At 34.1% G+C, this 18,816-nt stretch overlaps 1 protein-coding gene across 39 annotated transcripts in view; it reads right to left on the bottom strand.

Moving 5' to 3' along the window:
- Positions 1 to 18,816, bottom strand: part of BAZ2B (bromodomain adjacent to zinc finger domain 2B) — a 193,494-nt gene that overhangs the window by 128,339 nt on the left and 46,339 nt on the right. For all 39 annotated transcript variants that reach the window (XR_014300676.1, XM_082691327.1, XM_082691299.1 and 36 more), the window contains one exon: positions 14,419 to 14,562. Coding sequence is in view for 38 of the 39 variants with exons in the window: in XM_082691327.1 (XP_082547453.1) it covers positions 14,419 to 14,560 (142 nt within the window). In the remaining variant the exon portion in view is untranslated. Of the gene's footprint in view, positions 1 to 14,418; positions 14,563 to 18,816 lie in introns of those variants that run through there.

The following is an 18,816-nucleotide window of genomic DNA, read 5'->3' as shown; positions in this document are numbered from 1 at the left end:
CATGTGCTTCCATTGTTTTAACCATCACTTCTATGCAATTAATTGGTAAACTAAGATTTAAACTCTTTGAGAACAAAAACTGAATCTCATTTATCTTAGTATCCCCAATAACTGCAAAGTGTGAAACACAACTGGTACTTAACGAATGTTTTCCACTGTTGTATTTTTGGTCACATTATTTCCTCTACTTCACACCTCTCCCATCCCTCGACCTATGTATCATGCATTTGAATTTCTTTTGCCTCATAATCCTATCTATCCTAACCATCTCAAAAACATATTGCCTAAGAAGTATCCCTGAATTTCCCAGACCTGTTTTGTGGTTTCTTTGAACTTTCATGATTACTTGCTATCTTTCACTATACCATTACTAGGATTTAAAGTTACAAAGGAAAAGGCCATCTCTTAATCATTTTTACTCTACAAAACACTGCATAAAAAAACTGTTACCAGTTGCAAGGGCAATACTTCCTAATACCTGCTACAGACAACTAAAATGCTAATTTTCCTTGTTTCCTTCTTCTTTTAAAAGGATAGAATAATTATTTGTGATTAGATTAACTTGATTAGATTGAATGATTAGACTCATTCTATCATTGAATGATTAGAATAACTTAATCGTTCTTAAATAATTAAGAATATAGTTGATCCTTACCCAAAAGAGAGGTAAGGGCACCAACTCTCCCTCCCCCCACTGCAGTTGAAAACCCAACAGTAACTTCTGACTCCTCCCAAAACTTAACTACTAACAGCCTACTGTTGACTGGAAGACTTACTGACAATTCAACAATCATTTAACACATATTTTGTATGTTATCTATATTCTATACCATATTCTTACAATAAAGTAAGCTAGAGAAAATGTTAAGAAAACCGTAATGAAGAGAAAGTACATTTATAGTACTATACTGTATTGATTGAAAAAGAAAGTATGTATAAGGGGACTACACAGTTCAAATATGTGTTGTTCAAAGGTCAGCTGCATATATCACTTTTTCTCTCCTCCAATTATAAAAAGCAATGTTTTTGCTTTACAATGTTACTCAAAGGTCTTTGGGAAATTAGAAGCTGATTTAATGAATTCTTTGTTGTGACTTGTTTTTTTAATTTAATTTTTTTTTCAATGTTCCAAAATTCATTGTTTATGCACCCCACTCAGTGCTCCATAATACCCACCACCAGGGTCATCCAACCCCCCACCCCCTTTCTCTCCAAAACCCTCAGTTTGTTTCCCAGAAACCACAGTCTCTTGTGGTTTGCCTTCCCTCCAATGTGGCTTGTGGCTTTTATCTTCTTATACAGCAGGGGGTGCTGTTTAGATTACACCCTCATTCCATTATCAGAACAATGTCAGCCTTTAGCTGTCTTAAAATTTTAAGTTACTGTTCACAAGGTGATTTTTCATCATGGACTGGTGGTAGTTCAGTGAATGCTATAACTACATTTAAAACAAAGCATATTCTGTATTAATAAAAAAGCAGAATGATGCTGTTTTACATGAAACAAAATACAACATGAGTCAAACAGGCTCTATTAATCTTACGACTACAAAATAAGATTATTTGGATATTAGAATGTTCCACGTTTGTAGAAGTCATTTTTTCTACATTCATATATCTAATATCAGAAGATGCTCCCAAATAATAACTTGTTATGATTAAAACTCTTAAATTTTGTTCAGAGAAAACGTCTGCAACCTGATAAATTATATCATAAAATGAAAATACTTTTAGAAGATTACACTTACTCTTTATAACAGATATTGACATTCAAATGTAATTTCAACATTATGAACTTTTTAGTTTCCATTTTAATGGGTAGGTAACAAATGTGCACATTTTGCACAATAAAAATTAATATCCATCTGTAATACCTAACTTCTGACTTAAATTATAAGAAGCTGAACACTTTTGAGCAGAGCTTTTCAAATTCTGCTAGCCAATCTAGGTATAAGTGATTTAAAGCAGTTACATAAAATGTCAGTGTCTCAGTAACAAGGCATGGTAACTGCAAATATCTTTATTAATGCTAGTGCACTTCATGCCACAATACAAAAAGTGTTTTCCCCCCACAAGAACAGAATTGTATAAATACTGTACTAATGTCTTGAACCTGAATTACCAGTGAACAAAATCTCCTAACAGTCAGGAAAAGTCCAGATAGCCAATTAAAGCAAAATAATTATACGAAGTATGCTAAAGCATCTAATCTTTGTAAAAATCAAGGAGACTGATTACTAGGATAGAACTCCACAAATGTTGCTTTTTGTATGCTAGAAATAAAAATGTCTTTAATCTTTTCATTGCTTCCCAAACTTGTTGCAACATGTCTTCAAACTCTTGTCTCTAGTTCTTTAAAATTATAAGCATAATTTTATGGCATTGCAAAATCAGCCTCTAGTATACAAACTGCAAAGTATGCTAATCGTAAAAAATGGCAGTACGTTCAAGTAAAAGTTATGTGCACACTTCAACACTAGCAATGAGTAAGTGTAATAACCAAATAGAACATCATCAAAATTATTGTAAATTAAAGAAATGCTCAAATTACTGGTTCATATTAAAATTCTTAAATATATTAAATCTTCAAATATTCTGGAATTCAAAATATACAAACTATAATCTTAAACTTTGATTAGAGAACAGAAAGAATTCTATAGTTAATGGTGACATTTCCTGCAAATAATCTTCATTTCATTCCTGCACTGTCGAAAATTTCTCAGCCAATTAACTCCTACATTTTAGTATTTAAAAAGATGCATGGCGGGGCGCCTGGGTGGCTCAGTGGTCTGGGCTGCTGCCTTCAGCTCGGGTCATGATCTCAGGGTCCTGGGATCGAGCCCCACATCGGGCTCTCTGCTCCACAGGAAGCCTGCTTCCCTCTCTCTCTCTCTCTCTCTGCCTGCCTCTCTGCCTACTTGTGATCTCTGTCTGTCAAATAAATAAATAAAATCTTAAAAAAAAAAAAAAAGATGCATGGCATAGAAAGAAACTCTTCACTTAAAGCATTTATTTTGAGATTATTTTAGGACTCACAAGAGTTTCAAAATTAGTAGAGTCCCAACCACCCCTATGTTAACATCTTACAGACATAAAATAATTTTCAAAATCAGGAAATTAATCTTGAGGAATTAAAATTAATAATTTATTCAGATCTTATCAGTTTTAGTAGCTATATCTCCTTAATTTTCTCTTATTTGTGACAGTTCCTTAGTATGGTCTCTCATGATCTTGATACATTGAAGAGTATTTTGTAGAACATTTCTCAATGTGGGTTTGTCTGATGCTTTCTCATGATTAGAAGAGGTTATGCATCTTTGGGAAGGAGAAGCAGTACATCCTTCTCAGCAAAACATATTTGAGGTCCAAGATGTTGCTATGTGTACTGGTGATACTAACTTTGAACATTTGATTATGTAGTGATTTGCCTGGATTCTATGTAAAGTTACTATTTTCCTTTCAAACAATTTTTTTTTTTTTAATTAGAAAACAAGTCATTAAAAGTCTAGGTAACCTTAGGGAACAAAAGCTGCCACTCTCTAACACTGAACATGGTAAACAGTTCTTGATTCAGTTTAGCAAATGATTGTTGCTAAAGATAGGAGCAGTTCCTCTTTTGTAATAAGCATTTCTGTTGGACCAATGAAAGGACTTAGAGTTCATGGATTAAAATACTAAAAATATACAATATTTTTTTATATAGTTTTATCTTCAAGTCCAGCTATACTTTATTTTAATAATGAAATAGAGAAAAGGTAACTAAAATTAATTGAATTCCAAAATCTTATTTTACCTGTTTCAATAAAAAAAAATTCTTAAAATGAGCGAAAATTATTAAAATCAGCTTTGGAAAACATACTGGGTATATTAATTTGCTGGGGATGCCATACTGAAGTACCACAACCTAAGTGGCTTATAACATAAGCCACATCTCACAGTTCCAGAGGGCAGATGTCTGAAATCAAAGAGATGACAGGGCCGTGCTATCTCTGAAAGCACTAAGGAAGGATCTGTTCTATGCTTCTTTCTTAGCTTTTGGGAACTTCAGGTATTCTTTTTATATCCTCACATGGCTTTCTCTGTGCATGTCTGTGTGTCCAAATTTCCCCCTTTTACAAGGAAACCAGTCATATTGGTTTAAAACGTACCCTAATAACTTCCTTTTAACTTGATCCTCTGTAATAACCCTATTTCCAAATGGGTCACATTCTGATATACTGGGGGTTAGAATTCCAGTATATCCTTTTTTGGGTGGAGATAAAATTTAATCTATAATACTGGGTTTATTTTTATGAGTACTTAATTAATTTGAAGGCATTACCTTTCTATAGTAATTTACTGTTAAAATTCCAATTTAAAACTACAAATAAAAGTTAAAGTAAAATAATATTTCAAAAATAAACCCACTGAGGAAGGCTATACAGCTGAACATTTGAGAACCTTTTTAAATGAAATTTATAGATATCTACACTATCGACAAAGCAACTAAAAATGTTATAATAGTTATTCATAACATAAATACTAAAAGAAACTGGAATGAAGCTTTGGGTTTATTCTTAAACCCACAAGAATAGGCTACCTCTTTTTTTTTTTTTTTTTTTTAATGATTCCCTAGTGACTGTACACTTAAGCCCTGATTATTTTTTAAATGAGAAGTTCTAACAAAATAATAACTTTGGACTTACAGGATTTTATTTATTCATACCCTTTTCAGTAATGTCAACTGATCCTTTAAGATTCCTCACCATGTGGTTTATAATGCCTATTCCCAGCTAAAACCTGCATAGCCATTTGGTACTACCAGAACAAAATAAAGCATGGCCTAGAAAACTTACTAATTAAAGTTAATTTATCATCTAATTTTCAAGTCCAAGTTCTGCAAGTTTATCTCCTTCCTTTTGTCAAAAATAGCTTCTTAAGCATGTATTTTGTGCCAGGCACTGACTGGATACATGCTGATAAAAGAAAGCAGATATAGTTTCTGTCCTTCAATGTAGACAAAGGGACAAATAAGTAAAATAACACCAAATGTACAGTTATATATGTGAAGAATATAATGGAGGAAATTATTGGGGACAAAAATATGTGATAGTGGAACAATTACCTAGACACTATGAAAAGAGGAGAATTCTCCAATTAATGTCTCCGGACATTTAACCTGAGAAAAAGCATAAGAAAGAACCAGCCACGTGAAGGTTTTTCCAGACAGAGGGAGAGCATGTTTGACATCCTGGTTTGGGAAAGAATGTTTTGTAACTGAAGAAGTAAAAGGCCAAGGACTCTGAAAGATAACACGAACAGAGTGAAAATAGTACCAGGTAAGTTTTAATTAGGCAGAAATTAGATCTTAGAGGGTATATCAGTTAGGTCAAAAAGTACCAAACACCCAATTCAAAATGGCTAAGTGAAAAGGTGAATGTATTAACTCATATAATGTAAAAACTTTTGAAAACAACTCCTTTTAGACAAGGAAGATTGATTGAAACTTTACCAGTATCTAATTTCTCTTTCTTCTCTTGGCTCTATGTCCTCAAATGGGCCCTTTCTCCTATATTTGTGGGACAAAAGCATATCCTTTCTCACTAATAAGAATCCCAGAACGAGATCTCTTTGTCTTTGATTAGTCTGACTTACATTATGTGCCCATTATTCCTTACTCCTTACTACTCTGTGGGAAATAAGATACTTGGATTGACTAGACTGAGTCACATACCATTCCTGGGGTCTTAAGTGAAAATTTTTTCTTTTTTTAAAAGAAACTTTTTACATTTAAATTTAAAAATTTAAATTTTTTTTCAGTGTTCCAAGGTTCATTGTTTACAAGGTTCACAGTGTTCCATGCAATACTTGCCCTCCTTAATACCCAGGACCTGGCTCACTCACTCCCCTCACCACCCGCTCCCCTCCAAAACCCTCAGTTTGTTTCTCAGAGTCCATAGTCTTTCATGGTTCATCTCCCCCTCCGATTTCCCCCAACTCACTTCTCCTCTCCATTTCTGAATGCCCTCTGTGTTATTCCTTATGCTCCACAAGTAAGTGAAACCATATAATTTACTCTCTCTGCTTGACTTATTTCACTCAGCATAATCTCCTCCAGTCCCATCCATGTTGATACAAAAGCTGGGTATTCATCCTTTCTGATGGAGGCATAATATTCCATTGTATATATGGACTATATCTTCTTATCCATTCATCTTTTGAAGGGCATCTTGGCTCTTTCCACAGTTTGGCGACTGTGGTCATTGCTGCTCTGAACATAGTTATTTGGGGGGACACTTTAACTAATATTGTAGTAGTAGTGCAGAGGTCACATGAGCCATCCACAGAAAATGATAATAAAAACTAGATTTAAAACAAAATCCAAGAAATTTAAACGGGAAATTCTGTCAATGAGCAAACCACAGAAAAGACTGACGCTCAAATTCAGAGCTTAAACTATCCAAATACCTAGCTTTAAGTATACTGTGCATGAATGGGGAAGGACGCCAGGGGCACAGCAAAATAGTTAGCAGAGAATATACAGAAATATACTCTTGAAAGACAGAAGTACACACGTCAGGTCAATTGAGCTTGATGTATTTCTTAAGTGAGTACATTCCTTCACCATGATTAGCTTAGAGAGCAGAAAGCCTGAAGTGTCAGAATACAGAGTACAGAGTCCAAATCTGGGAGAGCAGCTGGAAAGTAGTGGGTAATCTTAGAAGCAAGGAAACCAGAGAGAAAGAGACTCATCTTTGCTTAAGTACTTGGCTAACCTGACAATTTTCATAGACCCACAGGGTGCCAGTCTAAAAAAGCAACAGTGGAAAGCCAGAAAACAGGGCATAGATCATCATCAGTATATTTTTGACAATGACATTAAAATGGACATCAATTTAAAAAATCGAAATGTTGAATTATTGACTTCTAAATAACCCATCGGTCAAAGAATTCATAAAGGAAAACAAAATATTTTCACTAGAATAATAATGAAAATTAATCAAAGTTTGTAGGATACAGCTATTGCAGAACTTAACAGGGAAGTTTATAGCCCTAAATGCATATATAAGAAAAAGAAAGATCTTAAATACACGAGTTAAGCCTTCCCTTTAAGAAGTTACAAAAAAAAAAAAAAGACAAAACAAAACGAAAAAAGCAACAACATCAGGAAATCACACTCACAGAAATACAGAAGGAGATAATAAAGGACAGAAATCAATAAATCTCAGAAATCTGAGAAAAACCAATGAAACCAAAAGCTAGTTTGTCAAAAAAATTAATAATATTGATAAGCCTCTAGTCACAAAGGAAAAAGGGCACTAATTGAATAATCAGTAATAATAATAATACAGTAATATGAGTAATGAAAGAGAAGACATTCAAAGGATAAGGCACTATTTGGACCAACAATGTGCCCATAAATTCAATGATTTAGATGAAATGGACAAACTCCTTGAAAGACATCAACAATCAAGGCTCACTAAAGAAGAAAAAGATAACCTGAATAGTTCTGCATTGATATTTAAAAAGTAGAACTCGTGTTTTAATGTCTCCCCAAAACAAACAAAACAACAACTACAAGAAAACCTTGAAAACCCAGATGACTTCACTGGTGGATTCTACCAGAAATTTAGAAAGAAATAATATCAATTAGTACAAGCATTCCCCCCAAAACAGGTTTTCAAGAAGGAGGGAGAGGTCAACTATATCATTTCTGACAAATCTCAAAAGAGATTTCTTTTGCTTTTTTAAAAATATTATTTATTTATTTGAGAGAGAGAGAGACAGAGACAATGCAAGCATGAGTAGGGGGAAGGGCAGAGAAGCAAGAGAAGCAGGCTCCTCACTGAGCCCAGAGCCTGACATGGGGCTTGATCTCAGGATCCTGAGATCATGACCTAAGTGGAAGTCAGAGGCTTAACTGACTGAGCCACCCAGGCACCGCACCCCTCAAAACCGATTTGTACTACATATACATGAGCTTTTAAATATTCTGAAGAAAAAAAGCTGCTGAAACTGGAAAAAAGCTCATCTGTATGTATCAGGAGTTTATTATACTTCACAGGTTGGGAGATACTATAGGGGGCATCACCAGATGAGCTCAAGTGAAGATGTAATTTGCTCATTTAACATTTGTTCTAAATTCCTTTCACTGTATCTTCCTGAGATGCAGAAGCTGGGCAGCTAAAAACTACATTTACTAGTCTCTCTTGCAGCCAGGATGCTGGTCATTATTTAGATTCTGCCAATCAGATGTGTTTTGAAAGAATTAAAAATGGAGTTAAGCTGGTAGATTAGCAGTGCATGAGGCATCCTTTCTGCTGGTATAGATCTAGCAGGCAACACAGATCAACCTTGAAGGCAGTTATATCCGTGGTTCCTGATTACTGGATTCAGGCTAAGTTGGTGTGACCCATGGAGTCTTCAGTTAGAACAGTGGTGTCCTGATTGAACCAAGGGTAGTTTCCTTAAGCAGGCCAATTCAACAGTAATGCCTTGAAATCATTTGTGGGAATGAGGGAGCTGGCTCTTCAATAATTTCTTACGTACCCAGAAACCTCTTTCTGCTTAAATAGCCTTAGTGGTTTGTGTTATCGTGGACTGAACTGACTGATATATCAACTAACAGCCCCACATGGTCACAGTTGCAAAACCAAAAAGCCAATTCAGTCTCTCACAACTGGCTTGATATCTGATAGCCACAGACATTTCAAAGTTAATACTGAAGGAGAGAGAAGTGAAATCTTTAAAAATACGTATGTATGACCTTGAAGGGAAAAGAGGAGCTCTTAAGACAAAAAGAATAAGCATAAATAAAAATATGATAAATCTGACTACATTAAAATTGGAAGTTCTATTAATCAAAAAGCAATTTAGAATAAAAAAAGACACACCAAGACTGGGAAAGATATCTCCCACAAATATAATTGATAAAAGGACCAGCATCCAAAATCTAAAATACTCATAAATTTATAAGAAAAAGATACATAATCCAATAGAAACATGCATCAAAGCCCTAAAATATCACTTTAAAAAAGAAGAAATCCAAAAGGCTAAAAACATAAAAAGTTACCTTAATGAGACACTATTTCGTATTCAGCACTGACAAAAATCAAAAAGGCTGTCAATGAGAAGTGTTAGCATGGGTGACAAGCATCAGGAATTCTAATACACAGCTGGTGGGAAAATAAATTAGTACTACTGGTAAAGTTGAAGACATTTTCAGAAATGTATGCTTACATGCATTGGAATCCATATTTAATGGTCATAACATTGTAATTGGCAAAAACAATTCAAATATCCACCAATAGTTGTGTGGATATATAAATGGATATACATTCCATTAAATGCAACATGCAAAAAGATACCTAAGCCTTTTATCCTTTAAACTTATTCCTCCTCCACATTTCTCATTACATCACTCCTGACCCAGTTCTTCAAGTCATGTTAGGGCTTCTCCCTCTCTCTAAACATTGACTTGCCAAATTTGAGTAGTCATTATATTCCAAAAGAATCTACTCCCTAAATATCTCTGCAACCTTCTTTCTCCATCACCAGTAACTCCTTAATTTGGGCCCATTATCATTTTTCACCCAGATAAATATATGTAATTCCTTAAAGTCTTTGCCTCTGGCCTCATTCTCGTTGCAAGCTGATGTTCAACATGATGCTAAAGCTTTCATTTTCAAAGCCATGTGATGATTAAAACCCTTCCACTTGGATGAAGTATGAATAAAAATAATGGCTATAATTTACTAAGCCCCTACTAGGTGGCAGGCATTATTTCATTTATCCTTATAATGCTGCAAAATGGCTGGTGTTATATCTATTTTATAGATGAGGTAACTACAGCTTAGAGAGGAGTAAGTAATTTGTCCAAATTTACATAGCTAATATGTGGATAAGCCAAGATTCAATTTCAAGGTATTTTAATTGCAAAATCTTTGCTTTTAATCAATACATTATTCTGCCTAAATTCTAAGCATCACACATGAAGTTCTAAATGATCTGACATGAGCCTATTCCCCAGCCTGACCTCCTGTCCCTATGGTTCCACTTAGCCATTGTAGATACTGCCTCTCCATTTGCTCCTTCCTTATTAATAACCTCTATTTTCTTTAGGACGGTAGTACGCTCAGCTAAAAACTAGTTTCCCTGACCTTCCTTGAAGCTGAGATTACTATTCTGATGAAAGAGATATAAATGGAAATCTCTGGATAGGGTTTCTGGGAAAGCTCTTTAATAAGGCTCAAAGTAACCTGGCATGCAATTTTTGCTCCACTCCTACCCCACCTTCTTCTTTCCTGGAAAATAGTGCTGGATCAGCTCTCTTACAGCCATGGGATATACATGTAAGCATGAAAGTCGCATGCTCTGGAATACAAAATATAAAATTAGGAGCCCAGGTCTGTGATGGCATTACCCACTCCAGGACTGCCTTTCTATGGGCTAGTGTGTTTAATTGCCATGTTTTCCTATTCATAGTTAAGCATTGTCAGAACTGACATATACCCTTAATTGAGGCCTTTACTGGTCAACTTGCAATTTACTCAATATACTACGATTTGGTACACTTCTGTAGAGGGAGGTGGCCTGCTATTAAGATACATATGTAAATCAGTCTCCTTAATTTTTCAAAGTAAATTTGGCATACTTAGGCTTTAGCCAGAGAATTTTTAAATGACTTATTTGTTTTATATATTCAGTATTTTTATAAGCTTTTGTTTGAAAGTTCTACCCTTAAAAATGGGTTGAAAATCACTGGTCTATGACACAGATTAAACTATCACTGAAATGTATTAAAGTTCTATCTTTCCATTGGGTCAATGACCACAAATCTCAAATAAATTTGATAAAATTTGATTGTGGAACGATTATTCTCTTGGCTTTCACTCAGAGCCAATTATGTGGAACATAATTTTTTTTTTAAGATTTTATTTATTTATTTGACAGAGAGAGATCACAGTAGGAGAGAGGAAGGGAAGAGATTACAGAGAGGAAGGGAAGCAGGCCCCCTGCTGAGCAGAGAGCCCGATGTGGGACTCGATCCCAGGACCCTGAGATCATGACCTGAGCCGAAGGCAGCGGCTTAACCCACTGAGCCACCCAGGCGCCCCATGGAACAGTCTGAATATCTATGAAAGTGCCACGTAGAACACTGTGCACCATTTTGGCTTTTTATACAAATTTTCTGGTGACATATTTCCTACACCACGCAGGGCCAGGAAAAAAAGTCTGTTTTTTTTCTGAGGAACTGATATGCTTACTAACAATAGTATGTGAATCATGTAAGCCATTATGTTTTCCTTCTATTTTTAGCAGCTAATTCAGTTTTTTGAGTTTTTTTTAAGTTTTTTGTTAGCTAAGAGTGGCTTTCTTCAGCTAACACCTTTTCAGTTTTTAGAGCCTATGTTTTGATATTTTATTTACTTTTTGCTTATTGTGCCAATACACTTACTGAAAGCTGTCCCAAATTATTTTTTAGAAACAGGCAGGTTATTTTTTAAAAAATCATACCTTAAAGGGAAAGGAATATTACTCTCTAAAAAGACGAACAAAACCCATATGCAGATAGCCTTAGATTAATCAATCACTATTGCGATATTGTTTTCTATCCTAGCTAACTATAATAAAATTAAAGGTGTGTTGCGTTGTGAGATGTAATCCTCCCTTTCCAGGTCCCTGCATGTTATTGCTGGGTATGCTAAGAATGCAAAGCCTAGACCACTCTTTAAGCAGGTCATTTCTCAGGATTGCATTTGCAAGAAGTAACCCTGAAGGATAAAGCAACATCTTCTTTAGGACAAGGAATGGGTTTGCTTTCATTTTTTTTAAATGAAAGCAATGGATTCCCCAAGGTCAGTATTCTTCAGCTGCGACACAAACCCACTGCATTTAAAAGGTTCATTTGAGCCATCATGTAGCCTCTGTGGGACTTAGGAGGCATGGGGAACCAATCCAACATGATATCCGTTGTGACAATAAGTAATAAAATTTCAGAGCCAGGAGTTTCATGTCTTCTGCTAACATCCATAATAGTGACAGACTAACTTGCAGGTAGGTTTAATCCCAAATCCTGACAAAGATTCTCAAAAAAATTAGATCATTCAAAGTTTTAAAGCAGGTTTGAATTATATCCTTTGTAACTCAGAAGAATTCCTATAGACATATCATTAATGAAGATGACAGAGAAAGGCCAATTAAAATAACTTTCAAACAACAGACTGTCCTCAAAGGAGCCATTAAAGAACTGTTGAGGTTCTGACATTTTAAAGATGAAAATCGTTTTGTGTCTTTATACATCAAACGAATTGAGATTTAAGTTGTTTATTAAGACAAAAAGCCCAGGCCCATTAACACTTGATGATCTTGTTTTAAAATGAAGAGAATTATCCCAATGAACGGGCCAAAAAGAATGAATCAAATAAGAGAAGACAGGAAAATATGAAAAATAGAGCTATGTGGGACAACTGTGCATTCTTTCAAGCAACTTATGAGCTGAAATATAAGGCTTTACTTGAAAATAAAACAACACTGTGAAAGCTAAGAACAAACAAAGAAAAAAATATTTTCTTAGAAAGTGAAAAACTGATGCTCTACATATGAAAAATATAATGTGTTAATAACTGATTTCTGAAAACACAGAAAATAAAATATGCTTCTATTCAAAATAAGCAACTCAACATAAAAAAGCCTACAACCTTTTAAGTTGGTAAATAAATGATAAAAGTGAATTCCTTTCTAGACCAGGAAATTTCTGATGCCACTCAGCAACTCAGGATACTCCACCCCTTTTGCAACTCCCAACTATTGCTAACAAAAAATAGTGCCCAGCATGTTACTAATTCAGAAAACTGAGAAACTGGTAACAGCAAAGTGTACAGAAAGCTCATGGTTCTGTACTCAAGAATGCTATTAAAACCTTCAACATTAAAAAAAAATCTTTAGAAACATTATATAAAGACTAATTCAGAAGTAAATACAAAGCTAGACAGCAGACTGGAAGATACACTGAAATGAGTTGACAACAAAGGAAAGAAGACTTATAAAAAGTAGGGAAGAGTAATTACAAAGGTACAATTGCGTGCAATCATTTAGACAAACTAACTTAAGATAAAACTTGCATCACTATTTTTAAACACAGCATATCATCAAAAGCTTTCATTATTTCACACATAAGGGGAGTGTGCATGAACTTGTAAAAAGGACTTAAAACCAAGACTGCACAGGATGCAAGAGAACAGGGATTTTATTTATTTTTAACAAAAGACTACTGTATCTTAGTTATTTCATAATCATTAAAAAAATTATAGATGGGGCGCCTGGGTGGCTCAGTGGGTTAAAGCCTCTGCCTTCAGCTCAGATCATGATCCCAGGCCCCACATCGCATCGGGCTCTCTGCTCAGCAGGGAGCCTGCTTCCTCCTCTCTCTGCCTGCCTCTCTGCCTGCTTGTGATCTCTGTCTGTCAAATAAATAAATAAAATCTTAAAAAAAAAAGTTTTAGAAAATTGCTCTGATAAATCGATGACAAAACGACATCCTTCCTGTCATTCCATTGATTAAAAAAAGTACTGAACAAATATATATTCAGCAGTTTACTAAGGGATTTAGTTGGCAAACATTCCATATTTATGCATTTTATTTATTCAAAATTATAAATCTAATTTTTAAAAAGTAAGGTATCATTTTGTTCTTCTGCTTGTAAACATATGAAATAATCTTTAAGATAAAAAATGTTTAAGGTTAAAAAGCTTCTTAGTGATAAAGGAATGAGTTAATCATACTTAACACATTTTTTTTTTTTTTAAGGGATGTATTCTACCAAATCTGTGTTTGGGCAATGCTTAAAAATATCTTCTACATAATTAATCAAAATGTGTGTTATTTTCATTTCTGAAGCAAAGCTCTTTATTATTGTCTTTTTAGCAATTTAAACTTTGTTCATGTTTAAGAGAAACTTGTCATGCTGTTAATTTTTAAAATATTTTCCATCGAGTAAATGATCTCCCTTAGAACGCATCCGTGAAGTGGGGTAAAGCTGGAGTTTGGTGAAGGATATTTCAAATATCAGAAGCAAATTTAGAATAAAAGGTCCATAGCACTGGTACCTAATCTTACCACCAAAAACTCCTTTGTATTTCTTTACTCCCTCATGGGCCTATTGTTTCAAAACATTTTGTGTGTACTCATTTATTAATTGAAATGGTCAGATTAAGACATTATGATGAGACTCTCAAAGAATGCTCCTAATAAGCATAAAAAGTGCAATCTCAGTGTGCTGGTAAAATAGAGAAAAATACAAGCTAGATGTTTAACTTAGTTATTTTGCAACAGGTCAACAGAGGTAATGAAATCGTTTTATTCATTTCAACAAAACACTATGAATGCAAATTAGTAAATGGATGGCATTCTAAAACTGAGTTAATAAAGGGTATTCACCACATGGGTTGATTGTAGAGCTAAGTGAAGCAGCTCCCGTGGAAAGGCCGCCTTTTGAAACTGATGAAGCCACAGAAGGGAGAGAAGATGAAGGTGTAGTAGTGGAGGCTGTTGAGGATGGTAACCGTTCGCCAGACTCCATATCTATGAGAGGGAGAAGAATGTTAATTCTCAGTATTAGATAGTGGAATTATTCAAAGAATTAAACCTATCTTATTATCAAAGTAAGTCATTTAGGCATACTTTTATAAAATATGAAATAATTTCAAAAAGCATGCTTTTCAGAAAGATAAAATACGGAATAAAAATGTAAGTACAATTTAAAATGTCAATTTATGAAGTAAGTTTAATGTTAAGTATACCAAAACTTCTTTTAATAGATTTGCATATAACATATTAACTTCTTATTCTTCCTAAATCACCTCATCATCTATTCATTTACAACATAATACCCATATTATCTTAAGAAATCAAGAAAATAACACCACATTGGAATGGATCTTCTAAATCCAAGTCTTGAAAGTCTTAAGCATGCAACAATCTGACTGGGTACCTTGTATCAGACCAACAATCTGACTGGGTAACTCGTATCAGACCAAGCGCTCCTCGCCCACCAAAAAGATGAATACATCTTAGAGTTGTTACTGTCAGGTTTGAACTACAGTTAAAATGGCCTTAGTATGACCCCTTTATAATAAGTGAGCACTTACACATATCTTCATTTATTTGCTTAGCTATTTCAGGTGCAATCTTACATTGGTCTTATTTTAAGTTTATGTTGATATTAAAAATCTAGAGTAGAAATGAATAAAAGGGGATCAAAATGCTTTAACTTCCAGTTTTAAAATAAGTCATGGGTTATAATGTACAGCATGCTGACTATTGTTAGTAATACTACAGTGCATATTTGTAAGTTGCTAAGAAAGTAGATCTTAAAAGTTCTCAACACAAGAAAAAATTTGTAACTGTGTAGTGATGAATGTTAAGTAGGCTTATTGTGATGATCATTTTCCAATATATATAAATATCCATCATTAAGTTGTACACATGAAACTAATTTCAAATGTTATATATCAATTATATCCCAATAAATTTTTTAATCTAGAATAGGTTACAGTTGTTTTAGTACTCTCTGCAAACAATGATCCTACAAGTAAGCAAGAAAGTCATGAAGTTCACAATTGCATTAATAAGTACACAATTTATAGGAAGAAACAAAAGATACTGCTCATTTATAACTGAACTTATGATCAACCACAAGTAAACTTTCACCATGAAATCTAACCATGAAAAAGATTTCTGTATGGAATTCTATAAGCAATTCACAAAATTATTATATATTTTCTTATACAATTTAAAATTATATGTCACCATACAGTACATCATCAGTTTTTGATGTAGTGTTCCATGCTTCAATGTTTGAATGTAATACCCAGTGCTCAATGCAATACAGGCCCTCCTTAGCACCCATCACTGGGCTAACCCATCCCCCACACCCTCCTCTTGAAAACCCTCAGTTTGATTCCCAGAGTCCATAGTCTCTCATGGTTTGCCTCCCCGTCTGATTTCCCTGTCTTCATTTTTATATTTTCTAAGAAAAATAGTCTGATTTTAAAATACTGACCAGTTAAAATAAGGCAGGACTAATGTATAAAAGTTGGTTTAATCCATAGGGTATCTAGATGATTTTACTCATAAAATCGATAGATATAGTAAAGGTTATCTCAGGTTAACATATAGCATTATTAGTAACCATTTCAGTAAGCTTTCCAATCATATACAATTCAAAATTTCTCTTCATATTTTGGCACTGCTGTCAGTCACCTCTACAGATGATGATACTGCTATAATGAGTTTGTATTCTTTTTTTTTTTTTTTAAAGATTTTATTTATTTATTTGACAGAGAGAAATTACAAGTACACTGAGAGGCAGGCAGAGAGAGAGAGAGAAGGAAGCAGGCTCCCTGTCGAGCAGAGAGCCTGATGCGGGACTCGATCCCAGGACCCTGAGATCATGACCTGAGCCGAGGGCAGCGGCTTAACCCACTAAGCCACCCAGGCGCCCCATGAGTTTGTATTCTTAAGGAAATTTTCTTTCTCTGTATCAGCAGTCATCATGGAAAAGAGCAGTTGTTACTGATAGTTACATAAAACTAACGCTTGAAAGGCAGGTTTTGGGTCATCAAATGGTCATCAAGAAGCTTGAAGATGTGTGGTTGGTCTGATGGAAATGCCCATACTAATATTTTCTCCACAATTTTCACCCATAAGCCTCATTTCCCTATATACAAAAATTTTGCAACCTTTGTTAGACTTTACAGAAAAAGGCTATTTTTTAAAATGTATAGCTGGTAACCTCATTGTCTTAATAAATTCTAAAATGTGCTATTTAAATGTGTTTATTTTTAAAAAATAATGTAAAGTTGTTTTGTTTTGTTTTTTAAATTTGCCTTTGTACTCTACCACAAAAATAGTGTGGTGATATAACATAGGTTAAGTACTTTAGCTGAGTACTTGGCATAAAAGTATTCAATAAATAATAGTCATTACTTTTTTTAAGATAATAAATTATGAACCCTAGGTATATTTCTTTCAGTTGTTATTACTTCATTCAGGACTAAAGCAGGTAAAACCCAGAAAACAAAATGAGCAGTCTCTACATATTGCTTATCGAAGATCTTTTCCTGGAAATGGTCATTAAAATTAAAATATAAATATACTTGGATCTTACAATCTACTTTTGAGAATCTATTCTGTAGAAATAAAATATTAGCAGGTTCTTTATTATAACACTTTAAAAAATAAAGTTTAAACCTGGAAATAACAAAGTAGAACTACAGTTAATGGTATGATGTTAAGGGCCTTTTTTAGTTTTCAATAAAGTGGAATTTTGTTTTATTTTTGGTTCCTTTTGTTCATTTAAGTGGAAAAGGGCTTAACATTTTTTTAAAAAATGTGGTTATGCAGCCATTTTCCTTAGAAGTTCTATTTATACACATTATTCATGTATTATTCTTTTCAACTTATTTTGATCTTAGTACTGCAGAGATAGATTCCAGGCATACTGCTAAACTCCTACAATACAGGGGACATCCCCCACACAGGGAATTACCTGGCCCAAAATGGTAGGAGCGCTAAGGTTGAGAAATCCCTGATCTAAACTATCAAAAACTGTATGACTTAGAATGCAATTAACTAAAACTTTCCAGTAAGTATTAACTCTATATAATTGTTATAATAAGATGATTCAAGCAGATTTATTGACATTGTGATAAATGATAACATTATCATTATATTTAACCTATCATTTGTGTCAGTCTAACTCTATTATTTTAATTTTGTCCTAATTGTTTAAAACTGGTAATGTATCATAGGTCATTAACATATATCAGAACATTGCTCATACTGGATAACATGAATTTACTATATTTTACTAGGATGATATTTGCCAATAGCAACTCTGAGAACAGACAAAAATCAGAACTGTCACAAACAACTTTTCTGCATAATGATTTTCTATACTCATTCCAAAAAGATTCAGTGATCAGTTATTAATGATAACATTTCAAATTCAGGCACAGCAGACTTCCCTTTTGTGTAATCACAGAGGTTATGAATACTGACAGCTGCTAGGTGTAAACCTGAACAGGTGCTAGTAAGGAAAAGCAAGACACGTGGGCTAAGAAGTACAAACATGATCAGCTGCCCTTTGTGTTATTTGCAGGAAACATAATAACAGACTTAGATAATTTCTCCTAGAAGGTGTTCTGTCCTTAACTTTGCCAGCAATACCAAAAGTTCTCTGTGGGGACTCAAAGCACAAGGGTAGATTTGGTGAAACCTGATTTATCCTTGCAAGGTAAACTCAAGTGAAAAACAGTAATCAAGAATAGTAAAGATCATGAGGTAGTCACTCTGCTGCTGCTTTTGGTTTAGTAGTGCCACTAACATTAGATTTACAAGTCCACTATTCTCTAAAAGGTCTGATAATGACTTTTATAAAACCATTTCTTTAGATAACTTCCAGGCAAGTGAACACTCGGACAAATAATATTTCAAGATTTTAAGTAGCATAGCAACAACAAAAGCCAAGAAGATACAAACATTTTTCTGATAAGGGATTTTGTGAAATAGGAGATAAGGCAGAAACACCTTATTAGATAATAAACAAAATTATATAATATGTTTGAAGGAAAGTCATTCTATTTACAAAACTTTTATTTACCTACATTTTCAAAAATAGTTATTTTGAGTCTTAAGCATAGTATCTTGTGATTTAAAATATGAATATATAAAATGAATCAATGTCCTTTGAAGCTTCGCATATTTTAACAACCACTGTAAAAAGTAACAATTGCATCCCCAAACAAAAATAGGCTGGCATGAGGTGCCTGGGTG

The sequence above is a fragment of the Mustela nivalis genome, assembly GCF_964662115.1.
Source record: "Mustela nivalis genome assembly, chromosome: 11".
Lineage (NCBI taxonomy): Eukaryota > Metazoa > Chordata > Mammalia > Carnivora > Mustelidae > Mustela > Mustela nivalis.
This window is presented reverse-complemented; position numbering and strand designations above follow the sequence as displayed.